Here is a 20,224-nt window from a genome sequence, read left to right on the forward strand (position 1 = left end):
CAGCACCTCTGGTCCACTGTGTACCGATCTGTAGAGGAAGAACGTTTCCCATGAGCAGCGCCGCTCTGAAGCTCGCCCAAGTGCGTCCCTTCCCTCCGCGCGTTCCCGATACCGGCACATTCGCTGCATGATGGCCGAGGGAGGCGGACCCGAGTCGGGTGGCGCGGCAGACTCCGACTCGGAGCCGGTAGCCGCACAAATGCCAGCCCCTTCAACCGAAAGTCAAAAACAGACAATTGGGTCACTTTTGAAAACAACTCTACGAAAGGGCGACGAATGGTAAGAATCTGAAACGGCCAGCATTACCTGGGTGTCTCAGCTAGCGTTAGCTAGCTAGCGTTAGCTAGTGAGGAACAGGAAATGCTAACATGCTAAAGCTAGCAAGCTAATGCACCGATGGTTGCAAGTCTGAAAACGAAAGCTTCTGTGATAGTGATACTGGCCAGCTAATGTTTAACAAGTTAGCATGCTAGTTGCTAACTGGACTAGTTCCAGTCCAGCTTTATAATTTCTCTGTTAAGAGTGGTGCCTGTAGCAACGGCTATTAATGTTGGGCGTAAACATCAAGACTAATATGGCTAACTAAGTAGCTCATTTGCACAGTACTTACACGTTAATGCCTGTTTTGTGACAAGTTAGCTGACGTTGGCTGATGTGGTGGATAGTCGGCTGGTAGAATAGGCCCTGGATTCAGGAGGTGGATTCTTCTACCGGTCAGACCGGCTCATTGGTAGATTAGTGATCAGGACCCGGGCCCGATGACAGGAATTTATTATGCCATGACCGTACCTGCTTGTAGTGACATGCTAGTTGAAGTTGTTTGACGGGTTTTTTAATTGGCCAGCAACCAGTGTTAGCTAACACTGTTTAAGATCTAACACCATTGAGGCCTGGGCATAATGAAGCCAGTTGTATTTAACAGACTTCACCTCACCATGTATATATTACCGCATTCAAAAAACTAATTATAAAGTATCATTTCAGTTGCCTTCTTTGTTGATACAAATTGGTATCAAGGTAGGAACCAGCCACAGTTATCATGTCTGTCAGCAACTAGCTGCTTAGCTAACATGTTCAAATAGTTGTTTAAATTACTAAGGAACTGTTTATAGATTATTTATGCTACTGTTAAAAATGAACTACCATCCCGTAGTATTCAGGCTGAAATGTATGGTTTTTCACAAATACATTTACACTGTTGCACAGCTAGGGGAAATTAGACTCAGGTTAAAGGCCAAAGATCATATACCTTACATAGACTGAGACATCTCTAATTTGTTGCTGTGACTGTGACTGCACAAAACAGAGTTCCATGACTCAACATCTTACTATATCTATACTTGCTAACAAGCCTGTTAACCAAAGGAGATTCTCACTTGTGATGAGATTAAGTCAAACTAGCTTGCTGTTACTATATCTGCAAATGCCAAGGCAGTTTGGTGTTGCATAATGTTCTGAGTTGGCATAAGCCTGAGTGCAGTGTCTCTCCAAACCCCATGCATTTTATCATCTTTTGACCCCTTTGTGTCCTTGCTTGATATCCTGCATATATCAGGTGACCACAAATCCTAATAAAAATAAATTTTAAAGGTTCAGGACCAATGATCAAAATGTCATGTGTTTGTCATTCACTGTTACCAAACAATTTGTTTTAGGTATCTAATAGACAGCCGATGGTTCAAACAATGGAAGAAGTATGTGGGATTTGACAGCTGGGACATGTACAATGTTGGAGAACGTAGCCTCTATCCAGGACCAATTGATAACTCCGGGTTGTTCTCAGGTAAAACTGCTCTTTTTGAAGAATATTGGTTTTTACTTTTGAGAACAACATCAATAACACATAGAGATGAAAAGAGCTGTTTTTTTTCAGCCTGTAGTCAACATTTTATTTTTTTTCCATAAAGACCAGGATACTCAAGCCCTGAAAGAGCACCTTATAGATGAGCTGGACTATGTCCTTGTACCCACTGAAGCATGGAATAAGCTTGTCAGCTGGTACGGCTGCCTTGAGGGTCAGAGACCCATCGTCAGGAAGGTAAATCTGTTGAAGATATTTTTCATTTCAACCATTCACTTATAGATGTGGCTCCTAAATGTCTTCTCTTTTCTTTAGGTGGTTGAACACGGCATGTTTGTCAAGCACTGTAAGGTGGAGGTCTATCTGCTGGAGCTGAATTTGTGTGAGAATGACAACATGGACAATGTGGTCACACGTCATTTCAGTAAAGCTGATACTATAGGTGAGGGTTTACATGAACGGCCAAGTCAACTTTGCTTTGAAAATGACCGAATAGCTGATTGCCTAAGCTCTGGAAATTTCTATACATTGTCATTCATTAAATGTGATTTGTGTCAAAAAATAAGCAGGAAAGATAATAAGCAAGTCTTGCAAATCTTCTATCCCCAGATACTATAGAGAAGGAGATGAGGACACTGTTCAATATCCCATCAGAGAAGGAGACTCGGCTCTGGAACAAATACATGAGCAACACCTACGAGCAACTGAACAAGCCAGACAGCACTGTACAGGATGCTGGTCTCTTCCAGGGGCAGGTACTGTAGAGATTTGTTATTTAAATAACCTTCAGATCACTGATAGATTTTCTTCCTCATTTCTTTGAAAGAACTCCACAGCCCAGTAACATACTGGTACTCACTGAGCATACATAATTAATTTACAGACATTGTACATAATAACATCTAATGCAATACAGGATATTAGCCCAGCAATAAAACACATATACGTTGGTAAAGTTTATGTGTAGTTCTTATTGAGACTGTGCCAGAAAGGTCAGGTTACAGTTCAACTGTTTGAAGTTTATAATGATGTTGTATTTCAAGGGTAATGTAAGGTATTATAAAGATTTTGTTCCCTTTACATAAATCAGGGGTTTGGGCTTTGTGTAGGAAGGAGAAAGACATCTTCACACAACAAAAATGCAGTATGTCATTTGCACCCCCTGTATTTTATAGTAAGGTGTTGCACTGATGAAGGCATTTAACAAAATCTCTATTTACCACAGCAGCTACTGTACTCCATATCAGCCCTGACAAAAGTAAATTAGAGGTCAATACAGTTTCTTAGGAAAAAAAAGTCAAAAATAGATTATTTACACATCAAAGTGCATTTGACGGTTCTATCTGCAGCTGCCGAAGCTTGGTAGCATTTGGTACATGTATAGTATCAAATTCAAACATAGGATGCAATAGCACATGAATGTCAGTTGTGCCAGCTTGGCTCTCACTTAGTTTGTTTTCCCACAGGTGCTTGTGATTGAGCGCAAGAATGAGGATGGCACGTGGCCCAGACAAGCCTCTCATCCCAAGTAAGAAATACCCTGGTATTGTTTTTTTTCATTCAGTAAAAGGATATGCCATATCCTAGGATAGAGTTGTTACAGCATTTAATTAAATATACAACAAAGTTTACACAACATTGAAATCTTTAGTTAACTTATAAAAATGTGCTTTTCTGACACATGCTTTTGCTTCTCCTCACCAGATCCAGTACAACCCCATCCAGGAATTTCACTACCTCCCCAAAACTCTCCTCTAACTCATCAGCTAGTATCTCCTCAACAGTAGCGAACGGAGACAGCAGCTGTAGCCCTGGATACACACTCAACAACACCACCTCATCTGGCAACAGGCAAGAGTTCTTTTCTCTGACCTCCGCACCCCCACACATCATTGTTCCCCGCATTCACAGAATACTGTCCTTTACCTCTTCTGGGCATTTACTGTATGGTTTATATGGCACAAGGCTGGTATTCTCTGGTTTCCCTTTTTAGTTGTGATCATACAGGTTTGGATTAAACAACTTGTTACCATTTATTCCCTCAGCTCAAGTAGTTTCCAGCTGTTACATAGGATACTTGATAAACTTGATAATCTAGCAGAAAAAAACGTGCGCATCCAATATGTCTCATGCAGCTGTGTTGTATTCTTGCATATAAGACATCTATTGAATCAGCACATCAGTCTTTAAATGAGCACATCAAGTCTGTTTCAGTCCCTACAGACCTTCATCATAACCTTCTTTGTTGAAAGAACAAATAATTACTTTTCTGTTACATACTGGAGAATTAAGAATGTGTACTTTTTCTCTGTCAACAATATTGTCAGTTCAGATCTTATTTTAATTATTTTTATTGTTTTAACGTTTTCCACCTTTCTCTACCTTTTTTAACTGTATCAGCATTGTTTTAAACATATTGCATGGCAAGGAACATGTAATGAAAAAACACAGTGTTACCGCACTGTAGCAGCATAGGTTCATTACGGCACTTACTGAAAAAAACATTATGTCCTTGAGGTGCTCCCTTTTTCTCTTTATGAAGTCCACTGCTGCCCAGAGCTTAAATCAGATTACTGAGGAGTTGATTAATTGTTTTGTGCAGTTAGTCAGAAAAAGATATACACTGAGCTACAGGTTTATTTTGGAACATCATGTAGCTACATCCAGTACCATAGTTTATTCGACTTCATGGTAATTTTTGAGACAGTAGACCGATTACATTCTATGGATAGATGTTTACTTTATAATACTTTGTCCACCCCTATGGATAGATGTCAACAAAAACATAATATAATGTAGTTTGTAAAGGTAGGGTAGGATTTATTGCAGAGCTGTTGTATTGGATAGCATTAGATGCTGTTCCTCTAGATCATGGTGAAATTGGTCAGCATGAAAAATAGTTTTTAAGCATTTGTTCAGTGTTGTTGGACATAATAGAAAATGTATATAGAAAAAGATTGAACTCACATTTAAGTTAGGTTAAGGTTTGTCACACTACTAGTGCATCCAGGCAAAGGACATTAAATTCCGATGGGAAATAAGATCTAAACTTCACAAATTCATTAATGACTTGGTTTCAAAAGGTTTTGATGTTCTTTTGAACCACATCAAGAGGTGGTTAAACGCTTCCAGCAGCATAGTATAAAAATACCATAATCAGCTTTCTGCTGAATACCGCTGTGTGTGTGCTACAGAGACAGTTTGATATTAAACAGACACTAAAAGATGACATCCGACCGAATTGGCATATGTTATAGATGCCTCATTTTATTAAGCAAAAAAGCAAATCTATTATTTAATGTGTTATGGGCATTAGTAGTTCAGGATTTACATGAGTGAGTCTGCCAGTTTTTAAAATATGAGCAAGAGTGTGGTGATGATAGGGTTGACAGTTCATAGAGGTAATATGTTAATATGTTCATCCGAGTGAAATTTTATTTGAGTAAATTTGATACTGTGTCCATGTACAATCCATGACTGCCTGAACTATTTTCTTCATCACATTACAGTGTCTATAGGAGCTCAACAATAACAGATCTGCTCTTCCAACAGATTGGGGGGCTACAATTCATACAGCTCCTCCTACAACTACAGAGAGTCACAGTCGCAGCCTGGCCTGTGTGGTCTCAGTAATTTGGGCAACACATGCTTCATGAACTCTGCCCTCCAGGTAAAACACAATGAAACATTCATAACTTCCATTCAGAGAGAAACGGTTGTCATATTTTTGGGTATTATGATCACACAATCAATATTTCTCCTCTTCCTCCAGTGCCTGAGTAATGCATCTCCACTCACAGAGTACTTCCTCAATGACCAGTATGAGGCAGAGATTAACCGAGAGAATCCCCTGGGAATGAGGGGTGAGATAGCTGAGGCCTATGCTGATCTAGTAAAGCAGATGTGGCTGAGCCGCAGCAGCTATGTGGCCCCACGTACCTTCAAAGTGAGTTATATCAAATATGCCTAAATCTTAAGTGGATGTAAAATGATTGAAAACTTTCCATTCATAATCTTTAAGTGACTGACAAAGTCAAATAACTGAAAAATAATGAAATAAAACTTTTTTTTCATTTCATTTCAAGACCCAGGTTGGACGCTTTGCCCCCCAGTTTTCAGGCTACCAGCAGCAGGACTCACAGGAGCTGTTGGCCTTCCTCCTGGACGGGCTCCATGAAGATCTGAACCGTGTCAAGAAGAAGCCTTATCTGGCCCTGAGGGATGCAGAGGGCCGTCCAGACGAGGTAAAGCACATACACAGTATACAGGTTTTCAAACTGTGAACTTTTTCAGGAGCATTTTGTGTCTCAAAAAGGTACGCTGTATGATGCTGGAATAAACTTAAAAATTGATACTCGCAGCACTCTTGCTCCAGCTTTGTAGTGTTTAGTTGTATGGAATTGAAATAAACAAAGAGTGGCTGAGCTGCAAAGACTGCAAGTCTCTGATGGCTAAAGGAACATAGGAAAAGGAACATAAGAGCAAAAGGTTTTGAAGAATTATTTTACAATATCAATTTGTACACCTACCCCATGTTGTATTGAATTTTTAAAAGGGAATCTAATGAAAGTTTTTCTCCACTGGATGTGACGTTACAGATTGTTGCCAAGGAGGCTTGGACAAACCATCGCTTGCGCAATGACTCTATTATTGTTGATATTTTCCACGGCCTCTTCAAATCCACTTTGGTGTGCCCAGAGTGCTCCAAAGTGTCCGTCACCTTTGACCCGTTCTGCTACCTCACACTGCCTCTGCCCATGAAGAAGGACCGTACCATGGAGGTTTTCCTGGTGCGATCTGACCCTCAGTCTAGACCCACACAGGTGAGTTGGAACTAAGCTCTATGGATATTTATTTAGACTTGAACAACTGCAATTAAACTAATACTTATTAATACCAACCAACTAATGCGAGCAGCTTACAAAAAGAGTTGTGTTTTACTTAGGATTCTTGATTACTAAATGCTCAAGCATTTAACAAAGTAGCTCAATGACTGATCATAATATTTTGTGTTGTTTGGCAGTATCGAGTGGTGGTCCCCAAACTGGGTACAGTGACAGACCTGTGCAGCGCCTTGTCCAAACTCAGTGGAATCCCTCCAGAAAATGTTAGAGCTTAACTTTCTTTGACACCATAATGAATGAAGTCAAGTGTTCTTTATACTTCCAGCTTTACACTTTCTCTGTCTTAGGTTTAGATGGAAATATTAAGTGCTAACTTTATATTTCGTTTGTCTTTCTAGATGGTGGTGGCGGATGTTTACAATCACAGGTTCCATAAAATTTATAGACGGGATGATGGCCTCAACCAAATCATGGAAAAAGATGACATCTTTGTGTAAGTCTTGTTGACCAAAAGATGAGATGTCTGGAGTTAGTCACTGTGGTTGCTGCTTAATGCGTGTGTGTAACGTACATTAATGGTCTTTGCAGGTATGAGGTACAGGAGGAGGACAGTGAGAGGATGAACCTGCCTGTATATTTCAGGGAGCGCCACTCCAAGCATGCTGGAAGCTCCACAAGCACCATGCTGTTTGGCCAGCCTTTACTCATCACCGTGCCCAGACACAACCTCATAGCAGACGTTCTATATGACATGATCCTAGAGAGGATTGGGTAAGAACCTACTTTTCGTATATTAGGGCTGTCACTTTTTCCAAAAATCGAATTAGAACGACACAAAATTGTTCAGGCACGTGATGGCCTTTTTATAAGCTTCTGACGAGGGTCCTGCAGAAGCTGAGTAAGCGGGATAGTAGGCAGTCAGACAAAGCTGTTAAGTCGACATTGTTCTGTTGATTGAATTCAAACAGGTCCTTACAGTTTGAATATTACATTTTTTTCCCCATGTTTGAGTGACTGTTCGAATTTCAAGGAGACAGCCTTAGTGGATAATAAGGAATGAAACCACATTACAGTGCAGTGACATTGTGTACAGAGCGGGTGTGAAGAGATGGAGTGGAATAAATGGCAGGAATCATTACAGGAGACAATCTGTTTACATCCTTATTATATCATTTAGGTCAATGCAGTGATGTGATTCTCACAGATACTTGCCAAATAAATTCTTCCGATGTTTGTTTTAGGCGGCTGTCTGGTAACTAATCTCTGCTTGCCCCCCCTGTAGGCGCTATGTAAAACACTCTCAGAGCCCCAACAGTGAAAGTAGGGCCTCAGCCTCAGCCACCTTTGCCAGCTGCAGCCAGGCTCCTGAATGTTCCACATCGTCTAGTCTCAATGCCGGCCTGGGTGGCTGTGGCAGCCCCCTGTCGGACGGAGCCTCCTGCAGTGCCAGCTCCAGTAACGGCAGCAACCACTCAGGGACCTGCAATGAAACTAATGGGCTATATGATGGTAAGCAGTTAACATTATCTGTCAGGAAACATTGACCAGAGAGCCTCTATGCTTCAGAATATGTTTTATATCAATGTTAACCAAGAATATTACGCAAATTCAGCCATAAAAAAAAAAACTCAATGGTGATGAGATTTCGCGATTGTCTGTTCAGGTGAAGAGGAGGCCATGGACCACCAGGTGAGTCCAGAGCCGGAGAATGGCCAGTCTGAAGAGGAGGAAGAGGAGACCTCTGACTTGGAAAACGGCTCTAAAGGAGACGCAGCCAAGCTGTGCTCTTCACCAGCCAAGCTCTTCACTTTCAGCATAGTCAACTCTTACGGAACAGCCAACATTAGCCCGCTGCCTTGTGATGGAAATGTCCTCAAACTTAATCGTCAGTGTTAATATTTTAATCAATTGAATCATCAATTAAATTAATCAATCGCATGCATACTTAGTTTTATTTTTCAAAGCTACTTTGTGTTGACACAGCTCCTCCCACCTCTTCTGTCTGCAGCACATTCCACGGTGGCAATCGACTGGGACACAGAGTCAAAGAAACTGTGTTACGATGAACAGGAAGCAGAGGTCAGTGGGTTGATATTCATCAGGCAGTCCCATGACAGGATATGCAAACAGTCTGTTTATATTTGTGTAAATATTGCTTGTAGGCCTACGAGAAGCATGAGAGCATGCTCCAGCCCCAAAAAAAGAAAGCCACCGTGGCTCTGAGGGAATGCATCGAGCTCTTTACAACCATGGAGACACTTGGAGAACACGATCCTTGGTAAGGTTTCGCAACAACTACTATTACCCAATTCGGTGCCAACCATCCCTATCATTTTTTAAACCACCATTGACATATAAACCCTATCTTATGCAGGTATTGTCCCACGTGTAAGAAACACCAACAGGCCACAAAAAAGTTTGACTTGTGGTCGCTGCCTCGCCTTCTGGTAGTTCACTTGAAGCGTTTCTCCTACAACCGGTGTTGGAGGGACAAGCTGGACACAGTGGTGGACTTCCCCATCAGGTATGCAGCAGGAAGGGTTTCTCATTTGCCTTATTTATAATCAAGGGGTTAGAGACAGTAGGCATTGATTCAAAGAAAAAAAAGCTTCAGAATCAAGTATTGATTCACAGGTTTCTCAGTATGTACCTTTTTTGAGGAACACTGTGGTATCAATAGGACATTTACACTAGAGGGAGCTGTAGTATGAAACTCGCAGAACAAACTGGTTAGAGGTCTGAATGAGGAAAAACTTGTTGTCCTTATAAGACATTGACTCTTGACTCAGATACCTGACATCAAATTCCAAAGAACAATTAGACCTGTGTTCTCGCTGTCCTTATCTGTTACTAATACAGCTTTAAAATGTAGTCTTTCAGCCCTATGAATCATTAACCGCTTTTCAGTTACCACTGTACAAATTTTTCTTTATGTTTTAAAATAGAGAAGTTGCCTCAGGTGTATGTGGCCTAACGGCTGCAGTGCGTGTGCAGCTCATATTGACGTTTGTTGAGGAACTTGATCCCACAGAAACCAGGAAGCAGAGAAAATGTTCATGAACTCTTACTGTAAAAATGCTGACTCATGCTTGCTAAGGATAGGCCCATATCCTGAGTGCTTGATCAGTATGACTCTTAAGAAATCTGCTGTTTATACTTGTGTTTATGTGCAGGCTGTTTAACAGTTCAGTTCTACTGTGTTGTCAGTGCCATTTTATTCCCCTGTGATTAATGGTATTTTCTTTGTCAGGGATCTGAACATGTCTGAGTTTGTGTGTGACCCTAAGGCCGGCCCTTACATATATGACCTCATTGCTGTGTCAAACCACTATGGAGGAATGGGAGGGGGTCACTGTAAGTCACTGATAATTTTTTTCCCTCTTTTCGCAGGCATTTAAATCATTTAAATAACACTTTGTTTTCTTCTGCAGCCGAAAGCACATGCCAATATCACACCACATCAACCATAAACAGCTATTAATAACTTATTTCAACATAAATTTTATTGTTTTTAGACAGCACTCACTAGTTCTTGTTTAGTCTTCAAAAACACAATGTGTCAGCAGATTGGTTGCTGAATGCCACCTGTGTTTCCATGGACACTAACTGGTTAAATTTTAATATGGCAAAGTGCCTCACACATCATTGTTCTTTGTGGACTCAAGTTTTCTTTTTCTTTTTTTTTTTTTTGAGTCCATTCATCGTGAACTGGTCTGATAAACAAATGGCCTGAATATCTGTTAACACCTTTCCTTCCTCCTTCTGTCTTATAGACACAGCTTATGGCAAGAATAAAGTGGATGGAAAGTGGTATTACTTCGATGACAGTAGTGTCTCTTCGGCCTCAGAGGACCAGATTGTGGTGAGTAATGAATCTGTGTATCTTATAGTTGTATCTTCCCAGAGGTGCAGTATTTGTGTTTTTTATTCAATGCTAATGTTTGATAGTGAGGACCTCACCTTTCTTGGCTTTCTATCCTCAGTGTCGAGTGTCCCTGTTTTTGGAGGGTAACCCTATCCTTGTCCTCCCCTTGCAGACTAAAGCAGCCTACGTGCTGTTCTATCAGCGCAGAGATGAGGAAGCCCCCTCCAAACCTCAGCCTTCGGCCTCGCTGGGTGGAGCCCCTGAAGCGGCTGACGACCACATGGACACAAACTGAGGAGCCCTGACGTGAAGGGACACGCACTGAAACGCATACAGCAAATAGAGACACTTGGACGCACACACAAAGCTACTTTAGTGACAGAGGACTCCACAGACTTAACGTTATTAATCCTACCTTCCCCGTATTTTATTTGATTTTTGTCTTGTATGTTGTCAACTAGAGCCAACAGCCTTGTCAGAAGAGTGATCTGAGAGACTTCCTCCCTGCAGCGGGTGGCCTACTGATTTCTGAACATAGTTTACTAGTCTGGAACTAAGAGGAATGAATATAAATGGATATAGATCCTCTCACTGGATGAACAGAATGTTAGAAGTGCCCTCAAATGCTTATATAAACAAATGTTTCTGTTGCCCACAACAGTCAGAAATATAAAAAAGCCAAATGCACATGTTTCAACCAAAGCATTTCAAGTTATTTATGATAAAATGTACCAACTGTTAAGACATTCGCAAGATAACTGGCATTGTGCCTAAATTTATCTCAGATAATCTCACTGTGCTGAGGTCAATGCAAAAAGTGTGATGTGCACACAGAACAATACATGCCATGCTTGTTGAGTTTCTGTGACCTTATGCCACCTGTTTAGAGTGGATTACTGATGGGGATTCTGCTGCTGCAGACTAGCTGTGGTAGTTGTGCTCCCAGTCTGCTGGGTCTGTGTTGCAATCTAAACCACAGAGGGGATGTCTCGTTTCAAGGTTTTTAACAACTGGGTCGTGAGATGAGTTGTGGCAGAAGCTGTTTTTCGGCCTTGCTCTTGATCAGCCATCTTTTTTTTGTTCTTTGACACACAGCATGGGGCTCTGTTGTCTCTGGACCCTAAACTTATGAGAGGAGTCTTACCCTGCTAACAATTTTTCTTTTTCTTTTTTGTAATCACAATGCAAAAGCGGCCTTTTGATTCCTGCAACCTGACTAAAAAGGAGGCACTTTGAATTCTCCATGAGTACATTATCTACCTGCTTCTGGTGTATCTAGACATTACAGAATTGTATGGTTTGGCCTTTAGCATTAAGCGTTACGGTCTGTCATACACTTCCACATCATTTTAATGTGTCTTTTAAGCATATTTTGATTGCTGCCTGATTGGACCCCTAGCTCACCTGCAATGGCTTGTCCTTATTAGTCTTGTACATTAATGCAGCTCTGTATTGAAATGGCTATGTTATTTGATATCTTTAAAGCACACTGAGTGAAGCAAAATAAACTAGTATAAAAGTGGTGCTTTATTCATGAAACTTGAACTCGCTCCTAGTCATGAAGAACAATCTACATGTGTCATCAGATAGGGGCAGGACAGAAATACCTTAATGCCATTTTGAGCCAACTGTTTTCCTTACAGAGATCTTAGTACACTACTCAGCTGTTAAGTAAAATACATCTGAACTTGTTTCTGGTGATAGCATAAGAAAACGATCCCTTTGTTTTATGTTAACAGTCTTTATTGACACAATGTTATCACAGTTATCCCTACGCACAGTAATAAAGGGTGTGTTGAATGTGATCGACTGAGTAGAAAATAGAATACATTCACTTATACTCAGTATTGAAGGTCTAGTGAAACCAGCGGGCAGTTAGTAATAATGGATCTATCTCTTGTTCTGTGACGTAAACTCTGGACTTTATTGCATAACAGCATGTTGACATGTAGGGCCTCCTAATGCATTTTTTTTTGCTGGTTGGTCCTGCCATCATTATGTTCAAAGATGACTACCTAAATATAATCATTTATGCCTATGACTAGAAAAGCTTTACACCATATCTGTAATCCTAGATAGTTGAAAACACAATTCAGCTGCCATTCAATGCAGCAAATCTTTTTTTTTTCTTCTCCCTAAATCATGACAGCAATTCAAACTCAAAAATAAATGAAAAGATGTAAATAATCACACTATTTTAAATAGGTGTATAAATTCTTGTCCCCTATATTTATCTTATTGCCGATATCTACAGTATTTGTTTTTAACTGAGAAATATTTGAATTCAAAGTACAATAAAGACTGGAAGCCTCAACAAGGTGGTTTGTTTGGACTAATTGCATGCACAAAAAATATCAGAGCTGGCTTGATTTCAGTGGTAGTTGGGAAACTCACCTGCACTGCAAAATGATCTTTATTTGTAGATGATGTAACCTTTACTGCATGCCACTTATGCAATAAACTTTGATCTGCAGTCAGGTACAGGCACTAAAGAAGGTACAGGTAGCAATCACACTTCTGTTAGAAAACCTGTGATTTCCTACAGGAGTTATGACTATGTTTCATCCACAATAACCTTTTCATGTGGTCAGTAGCATTTAAGAAAAGAAAAATTTTCACATAGGACTTCCATACAGGTTCAAGGATGCTGTTTAAATTTGGCCTTTGTCATAGAGTTTGAATTTTTAAAAAAAAGCTAAATTGTCAGTGTTACTAGTGATATAAAACATTATGTTTGGGTTAAATATACAATCTAAAATCTTACCAGAATTGGTTAAGAGGCAGTCAGAGAAAGAATTGGAAAAAAAAAACAAACATTTATTGCTCCTTTAATACTTCAAACCACAGCAGTGCTTTACATACACCCAATGTAGCTGAGACATTCAGCCTTTTACATTTCATCAGATACCCCCCTCACATCTTGGTTGGTTTCAGAGGATGCCTTCATACAGTAAAAGAACAGAACACAGACATTGTGTACAAGAGAGAGCACAGGTGGTCTGGAAAAGTGTCAAACCATCTACAAAAGCTATGGAGGGGTTAAAAAAATAAAAAATTAGCAAAAACTTGATTCCCTAGATGTGTTCAGGGATACTAATGCTGGCTATGTGCTGAGAGGCTGTAGAATGGTTGAACAACATTTTGGACGGTTCATTAGTTTGCCAGGTTGAGGAGCTTCTTGATGTCTCCTTCAATGTCGCTGGTGAGGAACCTTCTGCTGTAACGCTTGAACGGCACTCCATCGGGCCCGATGAGGAACTTCTCGAAGTTCCAGGCAACGTCGTTCCTGCAGACTGGGCTCCAGATGATCAACTTTGGGTCGTTCAATAGGGCGGTTGGCTCATCAGTGGGGAATGGGAGTTTTTCCCTCAGGAACATGAACAAGGGATGAGCATCCTTCCCATTCACATCCACTTTCTCCAGGAGCTTAAACTTTGGCTCAAAGCCATTTCCAGGACGGACATACTTCAGAGAGAGAAGGATTTCTTCATTCTTGCAGTTCTCCTGCATGGGTTGATCATAAGATTATGGTAAGGCCCGTGGCACACAGATGTATTAAAAGAGGAACACTTAAATGTTTCAGCATAATCATGATGGAATATTCTTGTGACCTTTTAGGAGGCAGACAGGTTCACGTCACTATAAAAAGGTTCCCTGATCAATTGGCTGACATATATGTCTATGGGGACCTCATTTAGAAAAACAAATTCAGGATCAAATTCCATCTTAAGAAAAATAAAATGTCTTTTTTTTTTTTTAGTATATGCTCGTATAGACGTATATTACATGAATTACATTGTGAGGAAGCTGATCGCCAGATACTGTGATGTCCATCAGCACTAAATGCAGTGGAAAACTCAGCAGTCTACCTTTCAGCTGCCCAAATTTAAAATGTGTGCTCCACTTACTCCACATACACAGAAGGATTTAAAATTATTATGAACACTTTAATTAATGGCAGTTGTGTTATTTTAGGCTTTTCAGATCAGCCACCTGATCTGACCAATAAACCAGTCTAATGCACTGAGTTTGACTCAGGAACACACTTGTGCAATTCTACCTCAGCAGGGTTTCGCTTTATCTTAACATCTGGACAACCCCGCCCCATAGTCTGTTTGACTTCCTCATTTCAACAAGAAGCCTGCAGATTATAAAGATCCATCATTATCAGTAACCATATGTCAATAAGTTACTTATATTGTTGCCATTAACACTGAGTTGATAAATAACCAATTCATTGTGAGCATTATAATGTTGGGCGAAGCTGTAAGAAAATGACATGCACCGGGAGAAACAACCTGTCATTTGTTAGGTGCTTGTAACCCACTCAGTCGACAGTTTCCTCTTTCTTAAAATATCTCTCACAGCAACTTTTGTTGACATGAAGAATGTATTCTTGAATTTAAGAGCTACTTTCCATTCATTTAATCATTAACCGAGCGAATGTAAGACATTTATTGTGTCTGTTGCATCAACTTGCAGGCTGACTAAAAATAAGAGTAAAGCCAAAGCTGAAACATCCCAGTAAATTGGAAACTTTGAGTTGAAAGTATAAGTAGAGCAAGCTTAATACAGCTACAAAACTCCCTCCATTTGCATACAAACAAATGAATTGCGAGGGTTTTAACTTCTCATTTTACAAAAGCTGAAAATATCTATATAAACTCAAAGCTGGAGAAAATTCCCTGGGAAATAAGATATAGCCTAATATTCGCATCAAAGTGAAAGAAATAAAACAAAACGTAAAAATACCAACTATCATGGAATTTAATAGGAGGAGCAGACTCCACAGATATAACGTTTATGTCCTGACCTGATGTCCGAACTGGTTGCAGGGCACTCCCAGGATCACAAGCCCCTTGCCGGAGTACCGCTGGTGGAGCTCGTTCATCTGGGTGTAATCCCTGGCGGTCGTACCTCAGAGAGACGCCACATTTTCAATGAGGACAACTTTGCCCTGCAAGGAGGAAAAATCAAAGGTTTCTCCAGTTAATAAGTTGGCCTTCAGGTCGTAAAATTTCGTCGCCATTCTTGTGCTACCTATTCCCTTTCTTTAAAATTAAGCTGTTCACTTTGTGTTTACACCCAGCAGTCGCTTTGCCTCCTTCATCCTCTGGAGCCGAGCGGAGTCAACCTTTAAATTGTGGTCAAAGAGCTTGTATTTAGCTGCCAAGATAGTTCACACCCTGTAAACCGCGGGAAGGCCGATGTGCACCATCACTACCAGCACCAAAAGCCAAGAACGATAAAAACAAATCACTCATGGTAAGTCAACATTATTAAATAGGCTAGAAGGTCAAATTCAAAAAGAAATAATTACAATTAAATGATTACAGAATAAGTAAAAGTTTTGACCAGAAGTTATAATAACACAATTTCATAAATCTCATCATTATTTATTTTGACATCATTCTTACTTAATGTGTCATAATTTTTGTCATTGAGTACATTTTATTATGTTGACTTACAAGCTATTTATTTGTACCCACAAAGTAGAAGTAAGTAAAGTAAGTTCAAGTTAATCTTGACTCAGTATATGCAGGCAGCAGTGAAACCGCTCGATCAACTGTACACTCTTCGATGGAGTTGCGCAGGTACAGCTTTGGTCTTGCTTGTTTCATTCCTTACACGGCGTATCCCAGAACAACCTGTCGTATATTATAAGCAATGGAGTCCTAACCCCGCCCGACAACGGGTAGATTGTTGATAAAAACACGCCGCTCGATGCTAGAAAATTAGGGACCGAAAGAAGCACATTGTAATCGTTGTACTGTTGAACAAGCCCTGCGTTTGGTAGCACAATAGACATTACGGTCAACAGAGTTACTCTTAGAGGAGCTATGTATAACATTTTGTGTTGACCTATTTTATAACTCTCAGACATGCGGGACATTTATTCTTAGCTAATCCATCACAGTTTAGCTCGGATCCCTCACTGTTGATGACGTTGCTGACGCAAAGCACTTTGGCGCGGAACTTTGTTTTGTAACTTGTTCCTGTGGATGAGACATCGTCGCCTGTTTTTGAACAGTATGTGTCACTCCATATGTTCTGAATGATTTTGACAGCAAACAACATAACTTCGTTATAAAGCTAGATACTGATGTAAGGCATATTTTGTGTCCTAGCTACTGAATCAGTTTCTGGACTTGCTAACACTTTAGCTAAAGTATATTTGCTGTGTACGTAATTGGTGAAACTATCAAGCGAAGCTAATAAACAACACGTAGGCATGCATGTTATTGCGAGTGTTAGCCTGGTCTGGCTATGAAAAACGCTCTGACCTTTGAATTTCCTTAGATGATGCGGAAAAAGCGACGCTCCTCTGTGGATAAAGGAGAGGGAGCGACCTCAACCACAAGTGAGTTTTAATCCAATATCAACACTTCATAACTATGTGCTAGGTTTTCCCAGCTACGGTCCCAAGCTAACATTATCATCAAGTCAATAATTTCACCATACCATAACCAGCTATATAATTAGAATTGAGAGCAGAGTATAGTCAGGAATGTAGTAGAGTTATATGTGTGACAGACCCACTACATGTTTCATATTTCACTGACGGGAACAGCAACTTGCTTGAAAAATGACTAACAAATGTCCTATATAATATTTAGTAAATATAATGCATATATATAAGGGTTTATTCTCTTCTCTCCATAGAGGCAAAGAAAAGTCGCAGCACTGGTCGCCAGCGCAAGGAAGCTGCTCCAGAAGAGACGAATGAAAGTGTATTTAGCGTATTTCTGAGAGAGGCAGGTGTCACCTTGAAAAAAGGTGGCACATCCAACGAGATAGGTAAACACACTCAATTTAAGTTTCAGTATCAGACCAGAGAACTTCTTATTGTTCTGATCATTATCTTTTTCTGTCTAGCTGTTGACCAAGTAGTTTTCCAAAAAAGGATACAGCAACAACTAAGGAAGAGTCCCAGGTACCCTGGAGTAAGTATATACACCATCCCTATTCACACAATAGCAGGTAATTTAGCATGAGACAGTTGTGTTTCACCGACATTTTATTGCTCAGATTGTACAGGAATTCATCACTGGATTGGAGTCTCACATTGAGGACCATGAGCGGTTTAGGAATTGCCTCCTTCCATGTGTTCCACAGTTGCCTGATGGAGACGCCAGGTAACCGTTCTGAAAGCCCTCTATGCTATAGAGGCTGTTTTCAAGTAGTGCTTTAATTTATGGAGGGCACAGCTACAACATAGACTAAGCTTATGTTAGGGGTTTGTATCTGTCTAACAGACTAACATGTTTTCCCCTGTGTTGCAGATCTGTCAGCTCCTTCCAGGAAAGTCTGCTACGCATGCTGCTGGGGATTGAGATGTTGCAGGTAAGATTATTTTGCACAGAATCTGCCAAAGACAACTGCGTCACTTTTGACAGAGGATTATGTAAAAAAACAAAAACAAATACAACATGTCTTTTTATGCTATGAGGCATGCAAATATTCATTGGCCAAAGTGAACAAATCCTTAATCTACTTTTCTCTCTCATACAGACTCCCATCATTAACACCTTGCTTGAGAAACTCCCTGAATTTATGTTAGATGGGTCAGTATTTAATATGAGTTCACTTTACAGCATTTTTTGACACACTTTTTCCCAATGTCTTTATTTCTCTAAATGTCATCTTGTTCTGTCCCTCACAGCACTGGAGATGGAGGTCTCAGTATTCCACGCATAATTATTAACCAGCTCAAATGGCTAGACAGAGTTGTGGACAGCAAGGTAGTCATTTCTGTGATGATAGGTTTTGTTTACATGTTCAGTTGTCACAACCATTAAAGTTTTAAACGTGTTTGTATTTTTGCTGACCTGTTCCATTACATCTGTAATTATGTATTTCTTCTTTGTATCAATCATCACTAAACACACAAGGCCACACAATGATTATGTGCCTGTTTACTTCTGCCCTCTTTATGGCCTGTTACCATATTTGCAGGAGTTGGCATCCAAGCTCATGGAGCTGGTGTCAGTAGCACCAGTAGATGTTCAGCGTGACATCATCACCAGTCTGCCAGAGATACTGGAAGATTCCCAGCACAATGACATAGCCAGGGAGCTCAAGTATGTACAGTAAATCTCTACTCCAGATCTTCCTGTAGTATGTTTGTGGTTTCGATTCCTGTTTATACTTACTGCTCTCATCACTGTTCTGTGAAGCATTTTACTGCAGACGGACACGCAATTGACTGTCCCCGTACTGGATGCCCTCTCTAGTTTGAACCTCAGTTCATCATTGTTGACTGAGGTAGTACACACACTCTGTTACACTTGTTTTTGGTGAATTATTATATCTATTGTGCAGGCTTAGCACCTGTTACTGTCTGTTATCTCAGGTTCGTGGAGCAGTTATGGCCACGTTGGCTGCTGTGCAACTGGAGGACCTACCTGTGGTTGTCAAGTTCATCCTGCATTCTGTCTCAGCCTCTGATGCATATGAGGTTACAACTCTGGGTCTATTACAGCATTTTGCATTTAAAAAAACATAATGTAGTAATTGTACTAATTATATAATAACCTTGTTATTATTGTGCCTTTATTTTGAAATCAAGAAGTATGGCATGTGTTTACCTCTGTGTAGGTGGTGAATAATCTCCGTAAGAAGCTGGAGCTAGAGCAGTGTGTTCTCCCTCCAGTGCTGCAGGCCTCTCAGAGCCGCATGAAGAGCAAAGGAGGAGCAGTGTAAGCCCACACAGTTCACATTTCCCTCATCATTCTGCATATATGTTGTCAGGAACTTACTTTGAAGTAGACCAGTAGTTTCTTGATGATGTGATCTAATCAGTCTGGTTCTGGAGCAGGTCCGCTTCGACACCAGCAGCTGGCAGCAGCGTTACATTGATACTGGATGGCATCAAGTCAGCAGTCAGATTCCAGAAATCTATTTCTGAGGCTTGGGTCAAGGTGGGATATTCGTTTTTAAGCCCTTTTGCTTATGAATTTTCTCTGCGTCGAATGACAGTCGCTTTTTTTCATCTTCATTTCAGTGACTTAACTTTCACTGTGTTGTTTTTCATTAGGCAATAGAGTCTGTGGATGAAGCAGAAAACCATAAGGTGAATGGCATCTCTTTTATATGCATTAATATGTTTGTGTGTGTGTGTGTGTGTGTGTGTGTGTGTGTGTGTGTGTGTGTGTGTGTGTGTGGGGGTTTTGAGAATGTGGCTGCATATATCCCTCTAAAATGTCTCTGCTGTGCCGTTGCAGGTAATAGATTTGCTGGTGCTGTTCATCCTCCACTCCACCAATGCCAACCAGAGCCGAAGGGGGGCGGAGAAGGTGCTGAAGGCCAAAGTGAGGACTGGACTGATCCAGGATACTCTGCTACAGAGGACTTTTAGGGACTATTCTCAGGTGGGTCAGTCTGCAGACAAACAAGCTTTAGAGTTTGTATAAATGTTTTTTTTGTTTTTTTTTGTGGTGTGGTATTTCAATATTAATTGTTAAATGTGTAGTAATTCTTACTGATGATACTTTAGGTCATGCGTGGGTATTTCCCCTCCATCCTGGCTCTGGCTCAGAGTCTGTTGCGCTCTCCTGACCCCGGTGTGGTACCTTTTGGTGGACACATGTACCAACTCTCATTCACTGTGTTTGAATCTTATTGCCAACAGGTGGGTTTTCTTTTTTTTTTTTTACTTTCATAAACACATTTCTCTGTTTTTGAAGGTAAATGCATCAGATTTATTTCTGTCCT

At 40.5% G+C, this 20,224-nt stretch overlaps 3 protein-coding genes across 3 annotated transcripts in view; 2 read left to right on the forward strand and 1 right to left on the reverse strand.

Moving 5' to 3' along the window:
- Positions 1-3: 3 nt before the first annotated feature.
- usp4 (ubiquitin specific peptidase 4) lies at positions 4-12,032 on the forward strand. The gene is made up of 22 exons (XM_023402425.2): positions 4-279; positions 1,656-1,783; positions 1,908-2,038; positions 2,117-2,243; positions 2,411-2,556; positions 3,268-3,329; positions 3,506-3,652; positions 5,354-5,471; positions 5,574-5,747; positions 5,887-6,045; positions 6,400-6,624; positions 6,825-6,908; positions 7,044-7,138; positions 7,234-7,416; positions 7,928-8,154; positions 8,309-8,530; positions 8,654-8,724; positions 8,808-8,923; positions 9,020-9,169; positions 9,896-9,999; positions 10,419-10,507; positions 10,683-12,032. The coding sequence occupies exons 1-22, from the start codon at positions 128-130 to the stop codon at positions 10,803-10,805; spliced, it is 3,033 nt and encodes a 1,010-aa protein (XP_023258193.1). The 5' UTR covers positions 4-127; the 3' UTR covers positions 10,806-12,032.
- A 1,290-nt stretch (positions 12,033-13,322) lies between these two features.
- gpx1b (glutathione peroxidase 1b) lies at positions 13,323-15,629 on the reverse strand. Its single transcript, XM_023402426.2, has 2 exons — positions 15,324-15,629; positions 13,323-14,014 (listed from the first exon to the last, which is right to left on the reverse strand). Exons 1-2 carry the CDS (start codon positions 15,537-15,539, stop codon positions 13,664-13,666), a joined length of 567 nt encoding a protein of 188 aa, XP_023258194.1. The 5' UTR covers positions 15,540-15,629; the 3' UTR covers positions 13,323-13,663.
- A 583-nt stretch (positions 15,630-16,212) lies between these two features.
- fancd2 (FA complementation group D2) overlaps positions 16,213-20,224 on the forward strand; it is a 12,651-nt gene continuing 8,639 nt past the window's right edge. The window contains exons 1-16 of the mRNA XM_023402436.2: positions 16,213-16,540; positions 16,811-16,871; positions 17,174-17,308; positions 17,387-17,454; positions 17,540-17,646; positions 17,794-17,854; positions 18,023-18,075; positions 18,174-18,252; positions 18,467-18,591; positions 18,688-18,775; positions 18,864-18,968; positions 19,109-19,209; positions 19,329-19,431; positions 19,548-19,583; positions 19,735-19,881; positions 20,007-20,145. Of these exons, the coding sequence (XP_023258204.1) occupies positions 16,811-16,871; positions 17,174-17,308; positions 17,387-17,454; positions 17,540-17,646; positions 17,794-17,854; positions 18,023-18,075; positions 18,174-18,252; positions 18,467-18,591; positions 18,688-18,775; positions 18,864-18,968; positions 19,109-19,209; positions 19,329-19,431; positions 19,548-19,583; positions 19,735-19,881; positions 20,007-20,145 (1,408 nt within the window). The 5' untranslated portion in view covers positions 16,213-16,540. The remainder of the gene's footprint in view (positions 16,541-16,810; positions 16,872-17,173; positions 17,309-17,386; positions 17,455-17,539; positions 17,647-17,793; positions 17,855-18,022; positions 18,076-18,173; positions 18,253-18,466; positions 18,592-18,687; positions 18,776-18,863; positions 18,969-19,108; positions 19,210-19,328; positions 19,432-19,547; positions 19,584-19,734; positions 19,882-20,006; positions 20,146-20,224) is intronic.

The sequence above is a fragment of the Seriola lalandi genome, unplaced genomic scaffold (genome assembly GCF_002814215.2).
Source record: "Seriola lalandi dorsalis isolate HSWRI2012SDOR001 ecotype SW California unplaced genomic scaffold, Sedor1 jcf7180002053931, whole genome shotgun sequence".
NCBI lineage: Eukaryota > Metazoa > Chordata > Actinopteri > Carangiformes > Carangidae > Seriola > Seriola lalandi.

Bases quoted from the DNA above. Each gene is read 5' to 3' on its own strand.
- usp4 (XM_023402425.2), top strand. From the start codon at position 128: ATGATGGCCGAGGGAGGCGGACCCGAGTCGGGTGGCGCGGCAGACTCC. The intron at 280-1,655 runs GTAAGAATCTGA...AATTTGTTTTAG, and splicing joins CTACGAAAGGGCGACGAATG to GTATCTAATAGACAGCCGAT. The intron at 2,557-3,267 runs GTACTGTAGAGA...GTTTTCCCACAG, and splicing joins CTGGTCTCTTCCAGGGGCAG to GTGCTTGTGATTGAGCGCAA.